Below are 25,650 nucleotides of genomic sequence, written 5' to 3' on the forward strand. Positions count from 1 at the left end.
TTTCAATGTTCCAATACTGATGATGTAGTGCACCATAAGGGGGGGGGTCCAGTACTGATAATGTAGTGCACCATAAGGGGGGGGGGTGCTACACCCCTAAGTGCGCTGTCCTTCAGATGTGACATTAAACCAAAGCCACATCTGCCTAAGTTGATAGTAGCTCATCTGGGTGCAAAACATCATCCCATGGCACTGATCGAAAAGAGTTGGGTAACTGGCCAAATGTCCCCTAGTTATTGTGAATACCACCTTGGGTCTCCCCTGAAAAAAGTCATTGGATTAGTAGGACTAGCCCACTCAACAAAGTGTAAATAAATAAATAATACAGTTAGACTTTATAGTGGCCAATCCAGCTTAGATTTATTACATACTAGGAGATGGCACCAAGCTTCTATTCTACAACACTTTTAAAACTGTATTTATTCCAAACTGAAATGCAAACATTTGTCATACATCCAGCAGCTCAAATAAAGTCCCTTGCATTGATGCAGACCCTTAGAAAATATGGCCTCATACATTTGAGCTTAGTTGGTAAGGTGTACAAAACAGTGGTTCAGCCAGTACTACTGCATGGTAGAGAAATCTGGGCAGTAAACACGGAGCAGTTGAGGAGGCTATTGGTGATGGAGATGATGTGCCTGAGACAGATGGTGGACTGCACACTTTGGGACATCAGAGCAGAAGCCACAGTAGCTCCAGTTGCAGAGGTCAGAGAAAACAGACTATGGTGTTTTGGGCATGTGTGCAGAAAAGCAGAAGACAATCTGGTGATATAGATTTGGGAAAGACAGGAAAAAGGCCAAAGGAAATGAGGGCATTGAGCAAAGAAATGGATGGACTGAGTGAGAGAAAACCTGAAGCATTTAGACATGACTACTGAAGAAGGTAGGGGAGTCGCACTGAATCAAGAGAGATGGAGACAGTTGACATGACACATCAATCCCATGTAGGAAATGGGACAAAGGGTGTTGATGATGATGCTTACACTTGGTGTTGTTGAAACTGTTGTAAACTGTTCATTCGTTCATAATAGTTATACATTCTGAATTGCGATTGGAGTACAGATTGAGCTCATTGCTCCTCAGACTTTGGATACTGCACGTCCGTCTGATGCGGGACAGTGTGGACGTTATGTTTACAAACTAGAGCTTGTTGCAGTAGCAAATATTCTGTTATCCTAATGCGTTAAATATGATTTTCTGCTACATATATAATTGTTCTTTATGGCTCAGGCTTTCCACTGACAAGCTCACTTACCCAAATAGCAAACAAATTATAAATATTATAATGTCACATTTGGAACATACATTATTGTAAGAAAATGCAGGAACAGTAACACAGCCAGTCCAAATACAGAATCTGTTGATCTATAAGCGAATTCACAATGTGGTGTATGAATATTTATATAGGAATGTGATATAAAGGAACTTGAGCAGGAGGGAGTGTATAAATATTTGGAAATTGATGAAGGGTGAACAGTAAAACATGAAAAGTGTGAACAAAATTCAGTAAGGAATATTTTTAGAAGACTATAATTAACAGACCTGATGTTTATGGTCCAAGCTATAAACAAATTTACTCTTCCTGTTCTATCTTACAATTTTGGGGTGATTGACTTATAAAATGATATATATAAAATCAGTGTATACCAAGATTATATATTCCTCTTTCTGAAGGAGGTATTGGCCTCCTCGAAATTGATTACATGTACGCAGTCCACACATCTTGTTACTGAGTGTGATATACTAATGGCAGAAGGACTGTGTACTGAAAAGCATAATAGTGTGGCAAGACTGTTGCACTGGGGATTGTGAGAAAACCAAATATAGTAGTCCATGAAAAGAAGACAAAATTAGCATTGATCACTGAAATTGCTCTACCCAGTGATTATAGTGTCTTACATACAGAGAGAGACAAAGTTGTAAAATACCAGGATTTGCAGGCAGAAATGAGGGCAATGTTGAGGAAGGATACCCAGACAGTTCCAGTAGTAGTAGGAGCAATGGGTCTCATAAAAAACAATTTGCAGTCATATTTAGATATGTTACCAATACATGTAAAGCCAAATGAACTTCAGAAGAAGTCAGTTCTGGGCACATTGTGAGTGTTGTGTAGAGCAATTTTCGTTGACATAACAGATTGAAACAATACTAATTTCACAAACTTTAATCAGACTTTGAATTAGAAATGGGGTCCATTCCCATCATGGTATTAGAAACCCAAAAGACATGCAAAGATTAAACTGGGTAATGTCAGCTGACTGATCATTAAAAACTGATCCCCATAAAAAATCCATGAGAAGAGAAGAGATAACACAAACAGGTTAAAAAGTAAGTTTGTGAATAGTAGCAAAACACACAAATACAAGGATGCAATACAAACATTCTGAAAGATATTGAGACAAAAAGAGAGAAAGGAGACATCATGTCTGGCATAATGTCTTAATAAAATTCACATTTTTGTAGTTTTACACTGACAATCTATTTGCATTTTGCAATATAATTAAACAGTGAGAGATACAGTAAAAGTAAAATGGTAACATTAAAGTCTTACAAAACTTTTATAGGCGTTTATCTTATAAATGATGGTAGTAGAAGTACTTGTGTATTGAGTTTTTATGTTAAATATTTCAGTTTCATGTTATTATTTCCTTATTATTAATTAACTGATAAATAAAATCATGTTTGTTTCACACACAGGTGATCAGGGACCACGAGGCTTCCCAGGTAAGTTTGATTTTTCGCAAAGGACTGACTGAGTCTAGGGTAAAAAAAAAAACATTTCAGAGTTTGTAACTGTTTTTCTGTTTGCTAACAGGTCAACCAGGCCTTCCTGGAGTGTCATCAAGAACAGGTAAAGTAACCTTACAGAACCTTTTACTTACTAACAATGCCTCATAGCTGAATATCGTACCAAACTAGTACAACTTATGTTCAATGATTGCTTATTGTAATGGCACAGCTGCAAAGTGTGCTAATCATATTTATTGTTGTTAGATGTGCAATTCAGTATCAGGTAGCAGCTTGGATAAATACCAGCAGCTCTCTTCCTGGAGAAAAAGCAAATAAAAATATAAATAAGTAATAAACTACACAGACTGTTTCTTTGAGCTTAATATGGTATGATAAGGTACTCGGCTCCTAGATAAGCTCTGTTATTGTCCCTAATTTCATACCATGTAACTAGAGAATGGACATAGAATAGTTCTTATGACAACTATTACTTTTCCATTCCATTGTTTGCAATGATCAGTGTGATGTGGGCCACAGGGAAACATAAGTGGAAGGCTGATTTTGGAGGGAAGTGCATATTGCACTAATTAACTAACAAATTCCTTGATTGAAAGAAATCAGCCTAAATACTAAAAACAAGATATTGCAAGGCTAGCTTGGAGTTATTGCATTATGTTATTACAGAAATAACCTGGATATAAGTTTTTTTGCCTGACTACTACTTAGTGGTAGAAGTTATGTTATATGTTTAAGCAATAATTAGATGGTTTACCTTAAAGAGCAAAACCCCAGTTTGAGCACCTAGAGTTAAAATTTTAGTTGTTTTGCAGATGATATTGCCCTTTTAGCTTCACCTGTCTTGGATTTCCAACAAGTACTTCATTGATTTACTGCTAAATGTGAAATGGATGAGATGAACCCCTCACCTCCACATCTGAGAATAAGTTACTTCTTGAAAAATAATGGATTGTTTTCTTCAGGGATGTGTGTGTTTGGGGGGGGGGGGTAATTTTCTTAGTGAAGAAGTTTAATTATCTCAGGGATTTGCTCAGGAGTAGAAGTGAGCATAAATTGACAAGTAGAAATGAGCAAAGACTACAGGCTTGTATGCACTGAACTGATCAGTGGTGAAACAGAAGTGGATCTTTTGTTAAGTGATCAATGGTGAAACAGAAGTAGATCCCTTGTTTTACTAATCAGTGATCGTAGTCTTTTCTGGTCATAAGATGTGAGTAATGACCTACTAGTCACAGAAATGGTGTTTCTCTACAGGGTCACTGCTCTTATGACCCATGACAAAATGAGGGACATGGTAGTCTGGAAGATCCTCAGATTAAAGCCGCTACTGTTTTGGGTTGTGAGAAGCCAACAGGAGTTGTTTTAGCATCTTACAATCATGCCCCAGGTTAACTCCCTTTAAGTCTGTTCTAGGCATGTACCACTAGGGAGATTCCACCACAGCTGACACAGGAAACAGGAAACAGGAGAAGGTACTACTTTTTTTTTTTTTTTTTGGAATCAATATGCCTTGGAATACAGGCTTGTTTCCAAAACACTAAAGTTGATTTATTTATTATTTGAAGAGAAAACAGATGAAAATGTTATTTAGCGCAGGTATGATGTGATAAAATAAATTGTGGGGTTATTGTATACTTATGAAGAAAATATATTTTTGGTAATGGTAAATGAAGACGGAAAGTGATGCAGCTTTACAAATGTTAATTGCTATATCACGTTATGCTTGATTTCTGTATCTGTTCTTTTTCATTTGTGCACTTACCTTTTATACTGCTTATAAGTATCATTGTCAAAGTACTGACTGATGTTTTCAAAGAAGTTCCTTACTCTTTTCAGTAAATGCCACGGAACCTTTTACACCAATCTAAACACTTTGTTTCTGCTTGTTCCTTTTTAGAATCTGGGCCACCAGGACCTCAAGGTCCAGAAGGACCCCCAGGACCCAAGGGAGACAGAGGTGGGTAATCCAGTTTATGTCTGATTTAATCTCTGATTATAATCACATGGAAACTGAAGTGTGTGTGTGTGTGTGTGTGTGTGTGTGTGTGTGTGTGTGTGTGTGTGTGTGTGTGTGTGTGTGTGTGTGTGTGTGTGTGTGTGTGTGTGTGTGTGTGTGTGTGTGTGTGTGTGTGTGTGTGTGTGTGTGTGTGTGTGTGTGTGTGTGTGTGTGTGTGTGTGTGTGTGTGTGTGTGTGTGTGTGTGTGTGTGTGTGTGTGTGTAAAAATGTCCTCTCCCTCTGAGTCTCCAAGTTGAGGATAAAAGTGGTTATTTTTTGTATGTGATAGCAGACCTCTTTCTACAAATGTAACAAGTAGCTTTCTGCAGTCTAAATACCTCAGCCCTGACTAAAAATACAGTATCAGTATTCAGAAATTAATGCAGGTATGGCACTCTACCGTGCCTGGAATGCTGAGGTGTAGCACTGATCATAAATGCAATATTGGCTTGCTACAGTCGAAATTCTTCAACCTTATCCACAAATGTAGTATCAGCATTCATTTCTGAGAGTGGTATTGCATTGTATGAGACACAGAGCACTGAAAAAGTTCAGCCCTGACTGTAAATGTAGTATTGGCATTCATTACTAAATGCCAGCACTACACTGTCACTTGATTGGCATCTGCTGATCATAACCCCTGTTACATAGTACCCATAGGTGGTTGCCCTAGCATTAACTCAGGGGAGTGTGTGTGTGTGTGTGTGTGTGTGTGTGTGTGTGTGTGTGTGTGTGTGTGTGTGTGTTCCTTTTATTTATGTGGTGTTTGGAAAACATTAAAACTTGAGGATACACCATCAAAAATTAGAAAGAAGTTGTTGAAATGGAGCAGAAATATGCACAGATAAATATGCATTTACCACTTACTATTTTACTATTGTCAAAATGACTGGCTGTGTGAAAGGCTAAATTTTAAGTGGTTTCTGTTGAGAAGGATTAACCAGGTGTACTGCAGAAACTGTGGACACATATCTACATGTGCCTGATGAGAACACTTCACTAAAATGATGTACTGACTTGGAATGTTTCTGTATTTCAAAGACATTTCTCCTGTCTCCTAAAATGGACACCTTAATTTTCCATGTTTTAAATAGTCATTTTGCCTAAATACCTGCTGACTATCAAGCCCTCCCCGATGTGTCTTGCCACTGTTCATTCCACTGCACTAGATATCCACAATACAAGAGTGAAACGCAATGGGGCAGCCATCATCCAGGCAGTCTTGGAAGGGTTTTGTTGCTTTCCTGGTATTCTAGCAATAACAGAACTTTTATTAGGGGACCCAAACTCACCCCTGGTGGCTAACACTATTGCAGGGCATCATATTACCTCCCCTTGCATGTGCATACTTCCACCCATATGCAGTGATGGTTACCATAAGTAGTTTGAGACCACCCACCTATGTTACCACTTCTGGCCATTTCAGTATTATGCAAGCCTCCACTTGCCTAATACAATCAGCTAACCAGACCTACCGCTGCCACACTGGAACATGGCATCAGCTAGTTACTCCCACCCACCTCTTCCAGCACCCATACGACTAAAATACTTGGCATCTGGTGATAGCTGGGGCTTTAGCCCTCTATGCCACAGTGTGGGCATATTTTCCTTTTTTTCATTCTATATATATAAACTGCCTTCCTACAGTTACTTTTTTATGATATCCATTTTGTTGTTTAGATCTTTCTGCAGAGAGCTTACTTGAATTAACTCTGTGCCCAGCTCTGAACCAGTTTGAACTGGCCCTTAATAACCAAGCATACAAATAGTATAGGTGTCTATTGTTTGATAACAGGGCTGCATGACTCATTGACTGCAGACCTATTTCACCCGCAGCTCTAGTAGAAGAAAATAAAATCACACACATTTATAAGGATAAGTGGTCTAAAACAAAATTAGTGAGTATACTTGAATTAATACCAGGAGCCCATAATGAAAAGTAAGTAACTGTCTAGGTAACAAGACAATGATCTAACTTGTAGCTAACAAATATAAATCAAACAAACACTCTCCATGGTGTCCCTCGAAATCTCACAAAGCCCCGAAACAAATTATGAGGAAACTTCTCTGTGTGGGACATCTAAGATTCCCTAGAGTTCCTTAGAGTTCAGGCACCAAATAAGAAACATACTGTGAATATCCCACCTAACAACAGGTGGTAAAAATACTTTCTTTAAAAACTTTCCAAAGTATAAATCGACAATTGCGTACATATATTTATCTTCAAGTGTTTGGTATGTTTTTATTTAGGATTTGTTTTTGTACTACATTTTCTTAAATAATATGCATTATTTTTAACCAAGCAAAATTTAGCATTATATATTATTTAACTTTTCATTTTTAGTTGCTTTCCGACGTGGCACACAAACCTAAAGAAGTTCTAATACGTGAAAGCGACCTATGCTAAAAATGTTTCTGAATGTTGGTAGAAAAGATTTCTAAGGAATTTTGGAGACTTGTGTTACCTTTTTCTTTTTTGATACTACAATGTAATGCTTTCAGGAAGCTTTAGTAATTATTAATGTATGTTTAGTTTAACTTTTAGTTTAGTTTAGCATATCCTGGAATCACACAGCTTGAAGTAGGGCAGCACTGTGCCGAATATCACACTGGTGTATGGGGGAAGGGGTATTTAGCTAGTAGACTTACTGTCTTTTACAAAAGAGCTACCCTAGTAAACCACTCCCATAATTTTAAACATGGTTTTAAACAGGTATATAAATTAAATGGTTAATTTCTACACTGTATTCCATTTTTTTCGACGATTATTTGGATTGCTTGTTTGTGTGTTTTTAATAAAGAAGATTTGAGATGAACTAACTTGTGCTTCCTTACTTTCATTAGTGGATTTATTCTTTGGAAAGTTTTTAAAGTATTTCTACCACCTGTTATTAGGTGGGGTATTCACAGTATGTTTTTTATTAGGTAACAAATATAAATGAGGGAAAGTTAATTGTTCTCAGCCTCCACATCAAACAACAATGTAAATCCAGAAGAGGACTGTATTCACAATTTCAATCTCATGAAAATTATTTTGTGTAAATCATTATTGTAAAGTCAACTTTAAATTTTATAATACATATTGTATCTTTTTTATATCTTTTTCCTCCATGACTATCAATCTTGAAGCCTTCCCACAATCAAACATACCCATTCATTCTCCTATCCAGTGATTTCACCCAAAAACAAAGCAAGAGCTTCCTGGAGAGGGTCGAGATCCAGGCAATTATAAGAACACTTTTATCCCTCCACCAGCACAACCCCTATATCCACCTATTGTTTCACTGAGCTGAACACCCTCCACCATGGCCAATGCACCTACACACACACACAAAGATATATAAAATGTATGTTTAATGTCCTTTCCATATATTTTGATGCTTTTAGAGTTCTAGACAAAAGAACACCATGTGAGGCTGCAAAACTGAGTGAGTTTTGCTAACAGCATGTGAAGACTGGTAGAGAAATGTGAAGGTTACCAGACTAGCCAGATAGGATTTTATACATAATTCTGTCATTTGTAAATATGAATGTTGAATTACAGGCTTGTTTTCTTAAATGAAAGAATATGCTGTGAAATGTTGAACTCAAAACAATGTAGCAACATTGCCCTCTGCTGTAAATAAAGCTAAGTCAAGCATTTGTTGTCTGTCCTTTGAAACTGAAATTATTTCATGACTGTCTTTGATGTTTACAATTCGGTTCTGGCCAGGCTAGATGAAGGCTTCCTGCCTTTTGTTTTAAGGCTAAAGTTAATGACCAGAATTTACATGTGGAATGTCCTTTATTGCTCTGGTTTCTGCCTAGGTGTAAAAGAATGTAAATGCAGTTTCTGTCAGCCTGGGAACACCAGGAAAGTGTAAAAAAATATTTAATGGGAATCAGGACTGCAATAGCAATTTAAACAGAGAGACTCAGAAGGCATTAAGCATTTTTGTCTTGATCATCCAACTCACAGCACTGTCTTGCTCATATGTAAGTTACCTTAGACTTGTGTTTTCTTTTAGAAATAGCTAGGAATTAGAAAGATTAGACTAAGTGTTTTTCTGTGATGTCAGAACTTTACTGCTGTGTTATTGTAAGTATTTCTCTGTGATCTCTGAACTCTTGACTAGCACTATGTAGTAGAAAGTATTGTTTTTTGGTTTTAATTATTTATTATTAAATATTTTAAAACCTTTCAACTGTGGCTGTTTTGTGTAGAGATAATTTACGTTTTAGAGTACATTGCATATTTGTAGAGTTTACTGTCCAAGCCACTCTAATAGCTTTAGCCCTGGGCTATACTACCATTTGGATAATAATATTTCACAATTATAATTGGACACCCTTTTAAGGGCCTTTGAGTAGCTGACAAGTATTAGTGGGTGGTGGCAAGTGGAACTACTGTATAGTCTGGGAGAAAGGGGCATAGCTGGAGAAACTGTACCAGCCTTCCCCAGGAGTGTCTGTGTGGTTGTATAAACTCTTCTCAAAGTGCATGTGTGTGTGTGTCAGCTACTTGGGCAGGGACGTGAAGCACTGATTGGACAGAGAGGGTGCTAGAGGTTTTAGCTTGCCCACTAGGCTGAGATATGGACCCTATAGCTCTGCCAGTGGGGAGTCTTATTGGGGACCTGGAGAGCAAGGGACCGATCAGCCCCGGACTGACTGTGATCTCTGTGTGCTCTTAAGGGAAATTTCACTTTACTGTGTGTATTTGTTATCCTTTCCTCATATATGAGACACCCTCTCTGGTGTTAGTAGTGAGGATTGAGGCTCCTTGATTGTTGGACCAGGGCACAGGCATCACACAGCAATGTTAACTTGAGTTTAGTTTTGGTTGAAGTTACTGATTTCCTTAGTACATTGAAACTTAAATTATTACTTTGATTATCGGTACTAATTTAAGAACTTCTGTTTCCATTAGTGATTATGTGTTAGTCACAGATACTGATACAGGAAGATAAAATGGTAGTTAATTTCCCCAATAGTAAAACTAGTAAGTAGCAAATTAAGAATACTAGGAAGGTTAAAAAGAGAGCTGGATTTAGTTTTCGGTCTTTCCCATCTGCTGAAATAGCATATGGCACCTTATTGCATGTTAAGTGGTCATTCGTGTATAATTGAACCATTATGCTTAAACTGAAATGTTTAACACAGTGTGGACTAGTATTATGGATTTGTTAGCCACTTTGGAAGCTTCTCCTACTTCTATAAATAAAACCTGGCTCACAGAATACATTTTTAGTTTTGATTAATTTAATAGATAAAGATGGGAATTGTACCAAGAAGGCCAAGGTAAACTATGCTTAATAGGGATTATATTTTGACAGGGATTGACTATTACGAGATTAGAAGGAACTATACGAGATTACGTTCTTCACAATTTCAAATATACAACAGTGAGGTTACAGAGGAAAATGATGGTGCTCTTGGTAGAGCTAATATTAATAAACATAGTTCCATTATGAGTGATACTAAAATAGAATGGCCAATTTAACAACTGTTTTATAGATCATATTGGGCTTAATACAAAATGCAAGTATTTGTATTTCAGTGGTACTGTACAGGTGGGTGTAGGAATTTTCCCCTGTTTTATTGGATTTTTTCAGTTATGGTCTTAAGCTATGCCACTGAGGATTTTGTGAAGATACAGTTTCTGTATCCCAAGTTTAGAGTTTTTGTTAATCTCTTGTTACAAAATATATTTAAATTAATGTTGGGGAAATAATTGTCCTACTTAAAGGAATTTTATAAAGGTGGTTACATAAAAGAAAGGGAATCTACAGACACCTGTCAATAAAAGAACATTGTAGAGATAATATTACTTTGTCAATATATGTTCATCTTTAATATATTAGAAAATAAGAACTAAGTCAATGATCATCGTTATGTTAAAATGGTGAATGGCAAATATTACATACCAAATATTTTAAGCCGGAAAACCCAGAAACACTGATCTGGTTGCAGATTAAACATTATTGTGAGGTGGACTGCTAGTTTCGTGAGTTATTTTGTTGCAGAGGTCTCTTGATTCATTCAGTCATGACCTGCCTGCCACCTCCCTGACTCAATCCTGTTTATTTCTGTTGTGGCCCATTTGCTACTGTTGAACACCTTTTGTCCCAAATACGAAGGGACTGTCTTCAGTGGTTACAAACCATAGAGGTTTTCAGAATTTGTGCAATGCTGCAGGCATATCTTAGGTGCACAAATGTTTCTGAGCACCTTAGGTCATGCAAGTTTCTGCCACCTTACAATGGATTTTACCCCAGTCATGATCTCTCTGACTCAATCCTGTTTATTTCTGCTGTGGCCCATTTGCTACTGTTGAACACCTGTTGTCCCAAACTCGAAGGGGCTGTCTTCAGTGGTTACAAACCATAGAGGTTTACAGAATTTGTGCAGTGCTGCAGGTATATCTTTAGGTTCACAAATGTTTCTGTGCACCTTAGGTTATGCAAGTTTCTGCCACCTTAGAATGCATTTTACCCCAGCAAGCTGCTCTGCCCCATGCTTCCACATAAGGACAGAACTACAGTGAGTGAAACCTGAGTTCTCCTTTAAGATAAGAAAGCAGGCCATTAGTTTCCAAGCCTCATTTTCCCTACCATCACCAGAATAGCTCATTCACTAACTGAACATCAGTCACTACCATACCCCTCAACCTCTTAGAGCAAGAAATCTGAACAATCCCATAAATAATGGGGGAAAGGCCCAAAAATGGGGGCAATTTTTAAATATTGCTCTTACGAATGTAGAAAGTTGATGGAATAACAAGGTTTGCATTGGCATGAATTTCCTGAAGGGTGTGAAGTTTGAAACTCAGATGTCTGCCAGTATTTCCTGACTTTGAACCTTAGTGATTTGCCAGAAAAACAAAGTTTTATGCAGAACAGACCAAAAATATGAGGTAAAAATCTGGGCATTCAGCAAAAATCTGGACAGTTGAGAGGTATGGTCACTACTAATGTGGTTGGGAGCAAAGCCTAATGTCAGTGTTGCTAATACTTCCATGAACTAGTTTAATAGGAAATATTTTTGATACAGAAAAGGACTTATACCGTTATTCCCAAGGTCATCAATGGCATGTACAGAAAATCTTTTTTATAATTTCCCAGTGTTCAATGTTCCCAGTTAATTAACTATGGCTATATTTTTATAAGAGCAATCCCATTGCAAATTATACAGTTTTCGAATGTGTCTCAGTGAACACTGTTATTCAATATCAAGTCCACTTTACATAAAATATATTCTCTTTATTTTCACATACTATCTCTTATTTTCTTAATGTTTTTGGCCAATATTCCTTTATGACCATCAAGCTACTATGCCATATTGAGTCATTCATTCCTGTGACCCTCCCATGTTTTAGGATAGTAAGAGAGAGAGAGAAAGATAAGGACCATAAATCACATATGTCATACACTGCAAATTCGGAGGATCTCCTGAATGCTCCTAACACCCTTGCTGGGCTGTAAAGTTGTAATGTCCATCTGCAGTGCTGGGTCTTTATGGATTTGGACTCATGCTCCTATGTACTTACTGTGACTGATGCAATCCCTGCCCCCCCCCCCGGGTAGAGCTCTTGCAGTGAGACTTTAATAACCCCCCCTCCCCAGAGATGGCTAAATCAGCATCAATCACATCAAAAGCTGGAACCAATTTGACTGTGGCTATATTAGTTCACCGAAAGTTACTTTCACCGAACACCTCTTCGTCGACACATATTCAAGGCAATGAAACAATTGCCCCACAGAAAAATAAAATACACAACTAACTAAATCAACCCCACACCCCCTAACTATATATACCAGCTCCAAGATCACACTACCAGTGAGGAAAAGGGCAAAGTTGTGTGGTTAGGCAATTACTTCATTGCCCTTGGAAAATTCCAAGAATCACGTAAGTGATTTTCGCTGTATATGTGTTGATGAAGAGGTGTTCACTGAAAATCTCTTTTGGCAAACTAATATAGACCCAGTTTGACCACAGTTGTAGATAAAGACATCTGGTTGTTGCAATGATGTTAACTTTAACCTTTTTCTTCTTGGATAGGTGAAGCTGGCATTCCTGGATCACCTGGCATTCCTGGAGGCTCATCTTCACGAGGTAAGATGCAGCAAGTGACCCTCCCTCTTAAATTCTGTCTACCATATAGATTGCTTAGTTTTGGAGCAAGTGGGATGGGTTTGTAAAACACATGTGCAAAAGTACAGACAACTTCAATTTCCTAAAAGTGTGTTATGCTGGCCGAGCTCAGACAGTCTGTGTCTGTTGAGTGGGGGAAGATGCCTGCAACAGCTGTAAAGTCTGGATTTCTGTTGTTTTGAAATTCTATTTGTATTGGTCTAATTAAAAAAATAACAGGACAATTCAACAAAATTGTTCACACAAACAAAACAAAAAAACTATTATACTGGTAACATCAAATTTGCATAGGAAAGATTCTTGAGAACTGCTGCTGAGACATACTTGTATTTTCTCTGAAGTATTTGTTTGGAATCATGGCAAATAAATGAAAACAGTTTCATCACACTTTTTTTATTACAGTGAGCAAGGACTTCCATACCCTTCATGCAGAGGTCATTGTCCTGTGCACCGCATATTTAATATAATCATCCCTGAGGTTAGCACACCTCAGAATAAAGACAATCCCTAACTTGACATGACCCCTTTCACTGGAAGTTAATGAGGGTTAATTATTTTGAGGATATGGTGACTGACCTTTACATGTATCTACTGAGTTATCAGATTGCTTGATTTATCTTGATTACCTGTCAAGCAATTGGAGTTGGAGATGGATGTATAGTGCTATCTAAGTACCCTGAAAGCAGTGTTAACAGGCTGCTTTTTATGTGTGTCTGGAAGTGGGTTTCACTGCTTTTGCTGTGGTAAGGACTAGTTAAATGAGAAGCAGAAAGTTTACTGGGTCTCTGTTCTCAGAAAGTAAAGGTAGCATGTTTAAAACTATCCAAAAAGAAAGTAAGATTTATTATCTGTTGGTTCAAAATTCCCTCCTAAGTGGCTGTATGAGGTAGCACAGTGGCTCAGTGATGAGATCTCTGCTTACAGTTTCAGGGTCTAGGGCTCACATCTTATTTCGGGTCACCAACTGTGTGGAATTTATATGTCTGCATAAAATTTGTCTGTGTACTCCAGTTTCCTCCCACTATCCAAAAACACATTCATTGATTCACTACACTGTATTTCCTATATACGTGTGCTGTATTTACCCTTGTCCTTGTGGCCCAGATTATGGTTAAAATGCTTCTGTGGATCAGCTCACCTACACAGTTAACATATATGCCTAAAACATCACATTTGCATGTCAGGTGATATAATACCACTTCTGCATGTCAAGGTCACCTATCTTTATTCTGTCATAGTAGTTATATTGGAGAAGAAGTGTTAGAAACTATCAGATTTGCATGTTTATTTAACTGATGGTAACTTTCTAAGGTAAGCTTCATCAGTATTTTGAATATTTATCTGCCAAATTTATTATAGAACATTAATTGAGCCTGATAACAATATAGGCAATAACAACAGAAAAGTAGTTTCTCTGTCCTAAAAGTTCTTATCTGGCGCTAAGGTGAGAAATGACATATTAGGTGATATTTCAGTGCATACATATTCTGCATGTTTTACACCCATTATTTTAGGAGGGGCTATTTCTAATACAATTAAGATAGTCAATAATAATAGAGATAAACAAGACCATTTGGCTATAATAGCAACTTAATTTAAGAAGTAATGAACAAGAACTGGAACAGAGTTGAATCCACAGACATCTATTAAACTGGATTTGAGGATTAATTTTGTAGCTAAGTGAAGACCAAATATAAAGAATGCATCAGAAAAACCTAAGTAAACAATTAGGAATGGAAAAATGAATGATTGCTCTCACTGCAAACAGTGTATCTTTGTATTATTAAACACAGTATACCTCCTTTTCTGTAAGGGTAATTTTAATTGTAACATATTGTAACATGTAATATATGTAGCTTTATGTCAATTATGTGAAGCATTTTATATTGGTAAAATTGAGAAACCTTTATGTGTTAGAATATACCAACATATACGTAATATAAGTAAAAAAGATACAAATAAAGCCTTATTTAAATACCCTACTGAGTGTGCAAACTTTAAAAAGTTTGCTTTTTGTTATTAAGAGAGTAGTCCCCTCCTTTATGGGTGGATACTGGAAAACAATGCCTGAGAAAACAGAAATGTATTAGCAGTTATATTATAATGCTACTTTTAACCCCTGGATTAAATGAAGCAATATCTATTAGGCCTGTTCTAAAGATAAAAGCTGCTAAGTTGTAATAATGTAATTGTTTTATACTGAAAATTGTTAATGTTATTTTCAACTGTTTTGATTGGTAGCAAGACATCAGGAGATTGTGACTTGGTGTTATATAATGGATGAGAACAGGGTGATGAATATTTCTGATGAAGTCTGGTGTGGAAAAATAGACAAAAGCACATAATTAAATTTGCCTCACTAATTTACCGTTTACCATCAGTCAGCATTCTTCTTTTCAGTTTTGATGATTATTGAAAACAGGGATTAAGAGTGCAGTTCTGACAGACAGGCCAACAGCTGTTTTCTGATAGGAGACAAAACTATTGTTTAAAAGTGGAATACATGTAGGTGTTTCCAAAAAACAAACATTTTTATTACTTTTATACTCACTTTTATTATAATATTACCAGTCTTTATAAGCAAAAAATGTATCTGTCACAAAACTGTTGTATGTGCAATCAATAGACAAAAGAAAGTACCCTGTGTGCTAACAAAAGCACACACACTGAGGGTTGTGAAAATGAGTATATAGGACAGATGTACTCAGATATTGGTTTGTGGACGTTTTGCTTAACAAGTAAGGGAAATAAAGCTTGCAAATGTTTTAAAATTTTGAGGAGATGAAGTTATTGATTACTTATAGAAGTGGTGCACACTATAGCATATAATAATTTTGAAAAATAATGCCTTAAAGTTGTATTCATATAGTCTTGTTCTGTCTCTTTAGCTTTAATATGAAACATTGTAATAACTTTTTTCTACTTATATATAATTCCAAGATAGCTGGCTGTGTTTGTTCTGATTCAGTGACAAAATAGCTAAAACATTAGGTATGATTGTAAACCTGGATCTGACAGTGGCATATAGGTATATATACTGTATAATAAATCATTAGGCATTTTTTTCCAGAATGTTTTAGTCAGCCAGAATGGATGATTTTTAATTTTATGTTTATCATGAAAATGTACTACTTTCTCTGAAGAGGTCTGAGCTACAGAAACAATGTATAATAAAATAACGATATAATATTTTTCACAGTTTCACAAAGTGGTGTCAGAGGGCCACCTGGTCCACCTGGTCCTCCTGGTCCACCTGGGCCCTCTGGAAATGGAGCGTCTCTAAATGAAGTACGACAATACATCTCAGAATACATTCAAAGTAAGCAGTAATGGTGGGGGGGTACATTCTTTCTTTGTCAAAGAGTTAAACCCTTATTCTCCTGATGTACTTTTTCTGGATAACTAATGCAATGTTTGTCTCATAATTATTGTTTCTATTTCACATACTTGAATTCTGTGCTGAAAAGCTTTAATAATGCACAGCATTCTTCCTAATGCAGAAAGTATACAAATTCAGGTGAGGTATTCAGTTTTTGCCATTCTCACTGTATCTTCATCCAGGTGACAGCATCCGAAACTACATGGTTGGACCAAGAGGCCCACCAGGACCTCCAGGACCACAAGGGCCAAAAGGTGATGGTGGTGATGGTGGACAGACCTTGGACTATCCTCATTTGGCCAGTACTGTTCTCAGTTACATAAGAAGTAAGTTTTTCATTGTATTCCTTTTTATGACTTATGCCCTTGAACAGTAAGTAGGCACCACAGTATGTTAATATAACATGTAATATGGCACTCCTTGTTAGAATGTATCACAGGCCTGATTGCCAAAAGCATTAATTATCTGTTAAGTGCCCCCAATCCTCAGCATAAAACAGTCAATGCATACCTTATTCCAGTTAAGAAATAAAGAGTACTTAGGATTATAAAGATAGTGTTAGCAAAGCATACATATTAGTAAGCAGTAGGTAACCAGTTAAAAGTTATCTCTACTGAACTACCCTACTTCAGCTATGTGATTAGAGAATATGAGATACATAGTGCATGTCCACATGGCCACCTTCAGAAATTGTTTAATTTATGTTTAGCCATAAGATGTGCCCCTGAAATATACAGTACAGGTGTTGTGATGCCCCTTTATAGTAGGGAGGACACCCTCCAATAAGGTCACAAAATTTCAAATAACCTCCCCCATAGAGAACATCACTATTTGGCCCTCAGAGACCTCTCGTGGTTTGAACTACCTCACCAACCAGACACTCCCAACTCCCTGTCATCCACTGTCTAATAAATCCAATGACTGTCCATCTCTACCCAACCTTGTACAATCACACAACCCATCCAGATGCATGCACATTTCTGAGAAAGACCTCCTACATATGTAGCAAAACCTAATAACTCTTTTAGCTGTTCACTCTACTTCCATCAAGTGTCAAATACCTGGAACCCCAGCCCCCTAACAGTAAGACAGGACTGTTTGCTAAAGTCATTCAAACTACAGCTAAAGTCTCACTTACTCAACTCCTGGTTCTGCAAATGCACTACATGAGATTAGCACATCAATCCTCTTCAGCTTCATCCCTGCTGAACCCTCTCCATCCCTTCCTCCTACCTGTACTGTACCTCACTCACTTCCCCCTTCTTTTGTCTTCTATTTCTCAACTCTGTCTCTCTTACCACTGTACCTCTTGTAAGACATATTGCTTTCTGTTGAAAATAGCAACAAGATGGCTGAATACTTCATCATTTTGAAATGCAGTTCTCCCTACTTGGAAAACTGTTGTACAGACTATTGTATACTATTGCCTTTCAAATGTTAGTGTCAGTCTGTCTATTACAGTTTGTACATTGGAACCTTTGTCCCTGGACCTTTGCTAAAAAATGGGTCCTGTGCCCAGCTGGACTTTCCTGGTAAATAAAAGCAATCAATCAATAAATAAATGAATAATTTTAAATCCATGATGCACATCATATCTGATTTCCAGCACTGCAGTATACATAACCTAATACTATTAGACCCTCAGCACTTTTGTAGTTGCAGGTCACATCTTTTCTTAATTTAGAAACTTCTTCAAAAATGCCATGAAGACAATTTATACTGGTCATTCAGTCAATACAAGCATATCTTGATCTGGCCAAGGCATTTAACACCACCCCCCGATGCTGGTATTGCAATCAAGCTATATGACCTAAATATAAACCCATATGTCTTGTATGTGGTAAGGTGGATAGCAAACTGACTGAAACCTAGAACCTACATAATTAAGGTGGGAAGAACAACTTCAGATACCAAGACTATAACAAGTGGTGTACCCCAGCGCCTAGTACTGGGACCCCTCCTTTTTAGATTATACTTCTTCAATCTCCAAAATGTAAATCCAGACCTAAGCCCAATAGTTGTAAGAAGGGAATTATTATTATATCACTCCCTGATAAGAAACCACAAAAATTATTCCTTAAAAGACAATGTATTCAAACAGGGTTGAAATTAAATACAAAAAAGTGCATTTTTGTCACAAATGGTAAACAACTTTTGCATATAACTCACAGTATAGCCAATACAAAACTCTAGACTGACACGGTTGTCAAGCATATTTGCCCCTGATCAACAGCTAATTTTCTTTCGACCATCATGTAACATTAGAAAATACATCTATATCTATACATCGACAGGCCTCGTTGCTTCGCAAGAGACAGCTTGCACCTGTCACCCCTAGGCTTTCGAATACTGGCCAAGGCTCTTGCTGCCCCCATAGTGCCTTTTTTAAGCAAGGCTCAAAAGTCAAACCCACCTCTGTAAACAGCACAAATAAAAAAATGAGGGTTATGCTACTCAACGCCAGGAGTTTAAATCTCAAAATGCATGTGCTCGAAGCACTCCTCAGTATGGAGAACGTCAAAATCTGTGCAGTAACTGAAACCTGGTTCAAGGCTCCACAGAGCACCCCAGCACTACCGGGCTACAACTTATACCATACATTTCGGCCACAGAACATGGACCGGAACATAAAAGGAGGGGGTGTATCCATATTCATCAAGGATACCTACACCTCCAGGTTAGTGGCACAGCATGATACCTCCAAGATCATCCATGATGTGCAACTAACATCAGGCAAATCTGCATTGCAAATTGTGGCCTGCTACAGATCACTCTCCATGACCCAGGACCACCACTCCACCTTTCTGCAGACACTGGAAAACATGAAGGTCCTACCGAACACCCTGATATTGGGTGATTTCAATTACCCTACCGTTAACTGGGAAAACTACTCCAGTACAAACTCCCAGGTCCAGCACTTCCTGGAATTTCTCAACTCAAATGCTATGGATCAGCTGGTAAACTCCCCTACCACAGGTGAAAACATATTGGACTTGGTCATCACCAACATGGGCGACAGGTGTTCCAAACCAGAGGTCAACCCGTCACTGGTTAGATCAGACCATAAACTAATCACTCTGGATGTCCACACCACACCACTACCTCCAATCAAGGAAACCACAGTGAAAAACTTTTCTATGGCAAACTTCACCTTACTTAAGACAGAGGTGGTTAGTTTCACAGCCCCCATGGTAAAGGATAACAGTGTCCAAGATGCAGGAACCTTTGCAATTGCACTCTGTGAGCACCTACAAGGATGCATGGATCATACCATCCCTAGCAAAACCAAGACTCACTCCCCTAAGAGAAGGAAACCAGTCTGGTGGACCCCTGCCATAAACAGGCTATACAATAGAAGGAGGAAACTAGTTCTGAAAAAAAGTAAATCCCAAGAAGGAAAGACATCCCTGATCAGTATCAGTAAGAAACTAAGGTCCCTCATAAAATCCTCCAAGGCTAACTTTGAAAGGAAAATAGCCAAGGATTCGAAAGATAACCACAAAGCCTTCTTTAGCTATGTCAAAAATCTAAGTGGCAACTCGTAGATATGCTCTGAGCTAGTGCAAAATAGTACAAAATATACTGAACCCACTGATATTGCCAACACCCTGGCAGATAGATTCAGTGCAAACTTCACCCCCCCACCCCCAAAAGGGCCCACAACAATACCGGAAAAGTGTAGTGTCCTGGAAATCACAGACACACAGGTGAAAACAGACCTTTCAAAAGCCAAAAGCACAGCATCAATGGGGCCAGATGGTGTCCCAGGCTGCGTCTTGCACGAACTACAGAACGAACTAACCCCCCACCTAAACACACTGTTCAACATCAGCCTCTCCACAGGCTATGTGCCCATAGAGTGGCACACAGCAACGGTTGTTCTGCTCCACAAAGGAGGGGCCACAACTGACCCTGGTAACTATTGCCACATAAGCCTGACTAGCCTGCTCTGCAAGGCTATGGAGCACATCATTATGGAACTCATTAACAAAGACATTGGGAACCTCCAAACACTTGACCCGACCCAGTTCAGCTTTGTTAAGGGCAGATCATGCCTACTAAACCTGGTTGACTTCTTCGAGACAGTCACCAAGGCCATAGATGAGGGGAAGGTAGTTCACACAGCCTACCTTGACCTCACCAAGGCTTTTGACACCATTCCCCACTCGGGAATTATAGAAAAACTCACCAGCCTGAACATAAACCCCCAACATCATGAGATGGGTTGCCAACTGGCTTACAGGCAGAACTCACACAGTAAGAATAGCGGTCTCCAGGTCCGACTCTAAACCAGTCACAAGTGGTGTCCCACAAAGCTCGGTCCTGGGACCCCTACTGTTTGGCATATACTTTTCAGAAGTACAGGCAAACACAGGAGGACTATGGCTAACCAAGTTCGCCAATGATTGCAAACTGGGAGCCATAATTGACTCTCTGGCTGACACGGACATTCTCCATAAGGGCCTTACTGAGATGGTCACCTGGTGTCAAAGTCATGGTCTCAAGCTAAATGTCAAAAAATGCATAGTCATCCAGTTTGGGAAAAACAAACCACCCATGAACTACCACATAGGTGTCAGCCCCCTTAATACAGAAGAGGTAATAAGAGATCTGGGGACCCAGGTAGACAGTAATCTCTCCTTTGACAATCATATTGCCAAAGTAGTTAGGAAATTCTTATATGTAGCCCATCTAATTACTAAAGGGTTTGCATCTAGAAATAAAGAGGTTATAGTGCCCCTCTACTCGTCACTCATCAGACCCATCATAGAGTACAATGCCCCATTTGGGATGTACCTCACAAGACACTTCTAACAGCTGGAAAGACCGCAAAAGTACCTCACCAAGAGGAGTACTAGTCTCAAACATATGTCCTATGCAGCCCAACTGGGAAAACTCTAGCTGTACTCAGTGGCATATCGCTTACTCAGAGGTGATATCTGCCTGACTTACAAAGCCATGTCCAACTCAGAATTGATGGACATGCTCCACCTAAAGAAATCCAAGTCATTGCGAGCCACTCGCTCTAGTGAGCAAACCTCACCACAACAATAACTAGAACATGCTGGAGGGATAGATTCCTGTCACAGAGACTCCCCATGCTTTGGAACAAAATTCCTAACTACATTAGGCAGAGCCCCTCACTAACACTCTTCAAGAGAAACCTTGAAGAGTGGATGAGTAATAGAAAATACTCCCCTGGGATCACTTCATTGGCTCTTCTTGACAGAGGCTCAGTTAATTAATCAATGGGGCGGCAAAAGCTAACATACTCTTGCTAGGCTTATAAATGCCCTCTGGTAGATAGCCTAGTACCTACCTATGAACCTCTTTAATTCAACTTATATTTGAAGGCATCTCATCTAAATCAAAAGTAGCTTTCAACAGCTCTAATTAGACAATCTATAGATTACAATGCTCCCTTCAGCATCTGTCTATCCATTTACATCATGCAGCTAGAAAGGCCCCAGAGTTTCCCAACTAAAATGGTTAATGTTTTAAAGACCCTTAGCTACCAACACAGGCTTGAAGCCCTTTCCCTGCATTATGCTTCTTACAGACTTCTGCATGAAACTCTATGCCTTCCATTCTGTGGCATTAAGAACCTATAGCTCCCTTTGATGCCTTGCACCTTCATATGACAAACAGCTCCACAAACACTCAAAATAAGGATTTAAATCTCCACCAACATATTGTTAATTTATTTATTTATTGGAATTTGATTACGGGGAAAGTCCGAGTAGATGCTCCTTTTGAGAGAAAGCCCAGGGAGAAAAGCTTCAAAGTATTACAAAAACATTTTAAGACCAATAATTTTAAAATCTTCAAAAATAATACAAAAAATCTACAGTTTAAAAAAAAATTATACCACATTAGACATAATGTGACAACATTGGTTAAAAACAGATACAACTTATATGACAATAATTTAATATTTATAGAAATTTTAGCCAGTTTAGAGAAATTAAAGGAAAGTGAGCATAATAAAAAAGGAATTAAAATATGAAGTAAGATAAAGAAAATGGGGTAGCAGCATGTTTAAATAGAGGTGGGGAGAAAAACTGAGTGATGTAAGAAAGTGAGTGAAGAAGGGGCTGCAAGGAAGTGTAAGGTATGGACAGGTCATGGGCATTCAAAATCGCCAATGGGATGAAACACCTGATGTTCATAAGGATCATTTGCATATATCCCATGTGCCTCTGATACAAGAGGTTTGGGAGGTCACTCAGTAGAAGTTCTCGCTTTGCTGGAGTTTTCATTTTGTTTTTACTGATTGATTTTTCAGTGATATTCTCACTCATTGTTTTAGTGAAAGAGAGATTGGGGAAAAAGTATTTTTGCAGGTGCGGGTTGAGCATGAGTTTTGAGTTATAAAGTCCTGTTTCAGTGGCCATTGCAGCTTTTTAAGCAGTTTTTGAGCTACGCCAGGTTGTCAGATGTGCATATGAGCATGGGCTCATCTGTGTATTGTGTTAGGGAGGACTGTTGTGTGGCTGTGTGGAGGATGTTGATGAGAATGGACAAGTAGCTTTTGAATCATAGAACGGTGGACTGAAATAGACTTAGTGAGGACATTTGAAGTAGACGTTTGCTGTGACAAACTGTCTTGCAGGCTTTATACAAATCTAGAAATAAGGAGGAGACTAGTTTTCCATTATATGTAGCTTTTTTGACAGTAGCTGTAAATGATAAAAGTGCAGTGTTAGTACAGTGGGAGCAACATAAGCTATGTTGTGTGGATAATAGGAGTTCCTCCTGCGGGAGATAGTTTAGCAATTGTTTCTGAATAAATTTTTCACATATTTTGGAGAGAGAGGGATGAGGGGGGTAAGACTGCTAAAAGTCTAATGTCACAGATGTCTGTTGAATTTCCTCCTTATGTAGAGGGATGATGTGTGATTTTTTTACAAAGAGAGGGAACACGGGATTCCTGGATTGACCTATTTAGAAGAACTGAGACTGGATAGACAATGCTATTCACGGTTATTTAAAGGAACTCATTTGGAAGGTCAACAGCTGATGTTTAAGAGTTTTTTTTTATATAGGATATGGGAACAGGTTTGAAGGTAATAATGGATGTGGTGATATTTGCTTGTTGGTCAGGGTAGGATTAGATAATGGGGAATCTTTGGTTTGGGACACTATACTATCTATGAAATAAAAGATTAATTTAATTGTAGTTTCAGGTGATGAGTTATTGGGAGAGGGTTTAGGTTTGAATTTTTCCCAGGATGTAATATTTCTTTAATGGTTGGCCAGAATTTTTTAGTTTTGTGTTTACTATTGTTGTGAATGTTGTTATAGTATATATATATATATATATATATATATATATACACACATATATATATATATATATATATATATATATATATATATATGTGTGTATATATATAATTTTCTTTTATTTGCTTTTTAGTACTGTTGTGGAGCATTTTGACATTTTTGAGATATTGGGGTGTTTTATAGTTTTGCCATCCTTCCCATGCTTTTTCCCTGTCCTGCATTAGCATTCTATACTTTCTGGACAGCCAAATATTATTATTTGTTTTACTCCCTGCCTTCTAGTAGGTGCAAAGCTATTTAGGATATTTTGAAAAGTCATACTGAGTTTGTTTACAACATCATATCTAAAGGGAGTATTTTTAAGATGTCCAGTTAGTAAATGATAGGGTAGTAATGAATATTTCTGTGTTAAACTTACATGTTGCATGTTGTTTTACAAACATGCTGTTTAGCTGTATATGTGAGATGTCCAGTTGTATAGATTGAGGGATGGTCACTGAAAAAGTGTCTGACAATGTATCACTGGTGGCGAATTTATTAGGGACCGACTAGGATCCAGTCTAATAAGGTGTTTGATGTCTTGCTATAATGTGTGGGGCTGTTAATTAGTTGTGTGAAACCACATACATCCAGTTCATGCTGGATGTAGAAGAGTTAAGATGTTATGTCCAACCAACTGATACTAGTATCACCTAGTAGTAATTTTTCCTGTGGAATTGTTATGGCTATCCAATGAAGGATATCTTCCAGTGTAGTGTTGTCATCAGGAGGGATGTAAAGGAGAGTAATACATATTTGTTTATTTTCAGGAAGTAATAAGAAGCTCTGCTGAATTGAATTTTGGTTTTGGCTTGTTGTAGGGAGAACTGTGGTGGTTGTTGGGAAATATGAAAGCAATGCCACCACTTTTCATATTTATATTGTCATTAAAGATGATATTATAGCTGGGGGTGTAATTTTCGAGTTGGACATGATGGGTTTAAGCCAAGTTTCAGTTATACCAAGAATATCAGATGTGTTCTGGGTAATCCAGGCATGTAGTCCAGTAGTTTTATTTCTTATACTTCTAATTTTTATTGCGGCAAAAATTAGATTAGCAGGGAGAGGAAGGTTGACCATTGTAAGGTTACAGTAGTGTGTGGAAGGGAATTGTCTTGATGTTGGTTGTGATAGATAGGGCCAGTATTAGGGTGAATGTCTCCTTCTAGGAGGATTTTAGTATGTGAGCATAAATAAATAAGTTTGATACAATGCATGGAGAGTTTAGGGAAGAAGTGTAGATAGGTGGTTGGGACAGAGTTGGAGTGATACTGAGAGCTATTGTTGAGTAATGGGAGATGGTCCAGTAGGTGGAGAGGAATAGAGCATAAGCTGAGGAGTAGCACGATTAAATAAAGGGATCTGTATTTTATTGATGGCAGGTAGTGGGGAAGTTGGAATCAAGACAGAAGCAAGAGGTTGCAGTGCTGTAGGATATTTAATGGTGATGGGGTCTGAAAGTGGTATAGGTCGGTAGGAAGGAAGTATTTAATATGAACAAAGAGAGTTACATTGTCCTGATATCTTCTCTTATGTTTCTGAAATGTAAGAAATAGAGGAGTTTGAAAGGACAGAGTTTGAGGATTTAGTTATGATGGGAAGTAGTGATGCGTTATTTTTGGAAAGTAGAAGATGAAATGTAGAATAATAGATTGGTATTGTTGGGGACGTGTCTGAGTATGACTGGATATACAGCAAAGGAGTATGGGTGGGAGAGAGGCTGTTGGGAATGATACTAACTAGTAGATGGAATTTGTTTACCAGGGTAGAGCACTGATCAATCTATGACCACTAACAGGTTCAGCCTGGGAAATAATAATAAATAAAATATGCTAGAGGAATAAATGTATTATTCAGTTATTACCCCATCTCTGGTACAATGTGCCATTAAATGTAAATCAGACTGGCACCCTTGTATCTTTCAGAATAAACATTGATGATTGGTTGGACCTCCACAAATTTCTTCCTGGCTTAACCTGTTTTACCCTTCTGGAAGATTTAGGTGCATCATGAGGGTGGGTAGCAGCAAGAATAAACTGTCTCTAGACTTACTTTTTAATTCCTAT

General features: G+C 38.0%; 1 protein-coding gene across 4 annotated transcripts in view; it reads left to right on the forward strand.

Annotated features, from left to right (window-relative positions):
- COL17A1 (collagen type XVII alpha 1 chain) overlaps window positions 1-25,650 on the forward strand; it is a 423,506-nt gene that overhangs the window by 309,962 nt on the left and 87,894 nt on the right. For all 4 annotated transcript variants that reach the window (XM_044055953.1, XM_044055955.1, XM_044055956.1 and 1 more), the window contains exons 41-46: window positions 2,700-2,726; window positions 2,818-2,853; window positions 4,648-4,707; window positions 12,787-12,840; window positions 16,079-16,198; window positions 16,441-16,584. In XM_044055953.1, the coding sequence (XP_043911888.1) occupies window positions 2,700-2,726; window positions 2,818-2,853; window positions 4,648-4,707; window positions 12,787-12,840; window positions 16,079-16,198; window positions 16,441-16,584 (441 nt within the window). The remainder of the gene's footprint in view (window positions 1-2,699; window positions 2,727-2,817; window positions 2,854-4,647; window positions 4,708-12,786; window positions 12,841-16,078; window positions 16,199-16,440; window positions 16,585-25,650) is intronic.

This window comes from Protopterus annectens, chromosome 14.part0, assembly GCF_019279795.1.
Source record: "Protopterus annectens isolate FY-2018-M chromosome 14.part0, PAN1.0, whole genome shotgun sequence".
Lineage (NCBI taxonomy): Eukaryota > Metazoa > Chordata > Ceratodontiformes > Protopteridae > Protopterus > Protopterus annectens.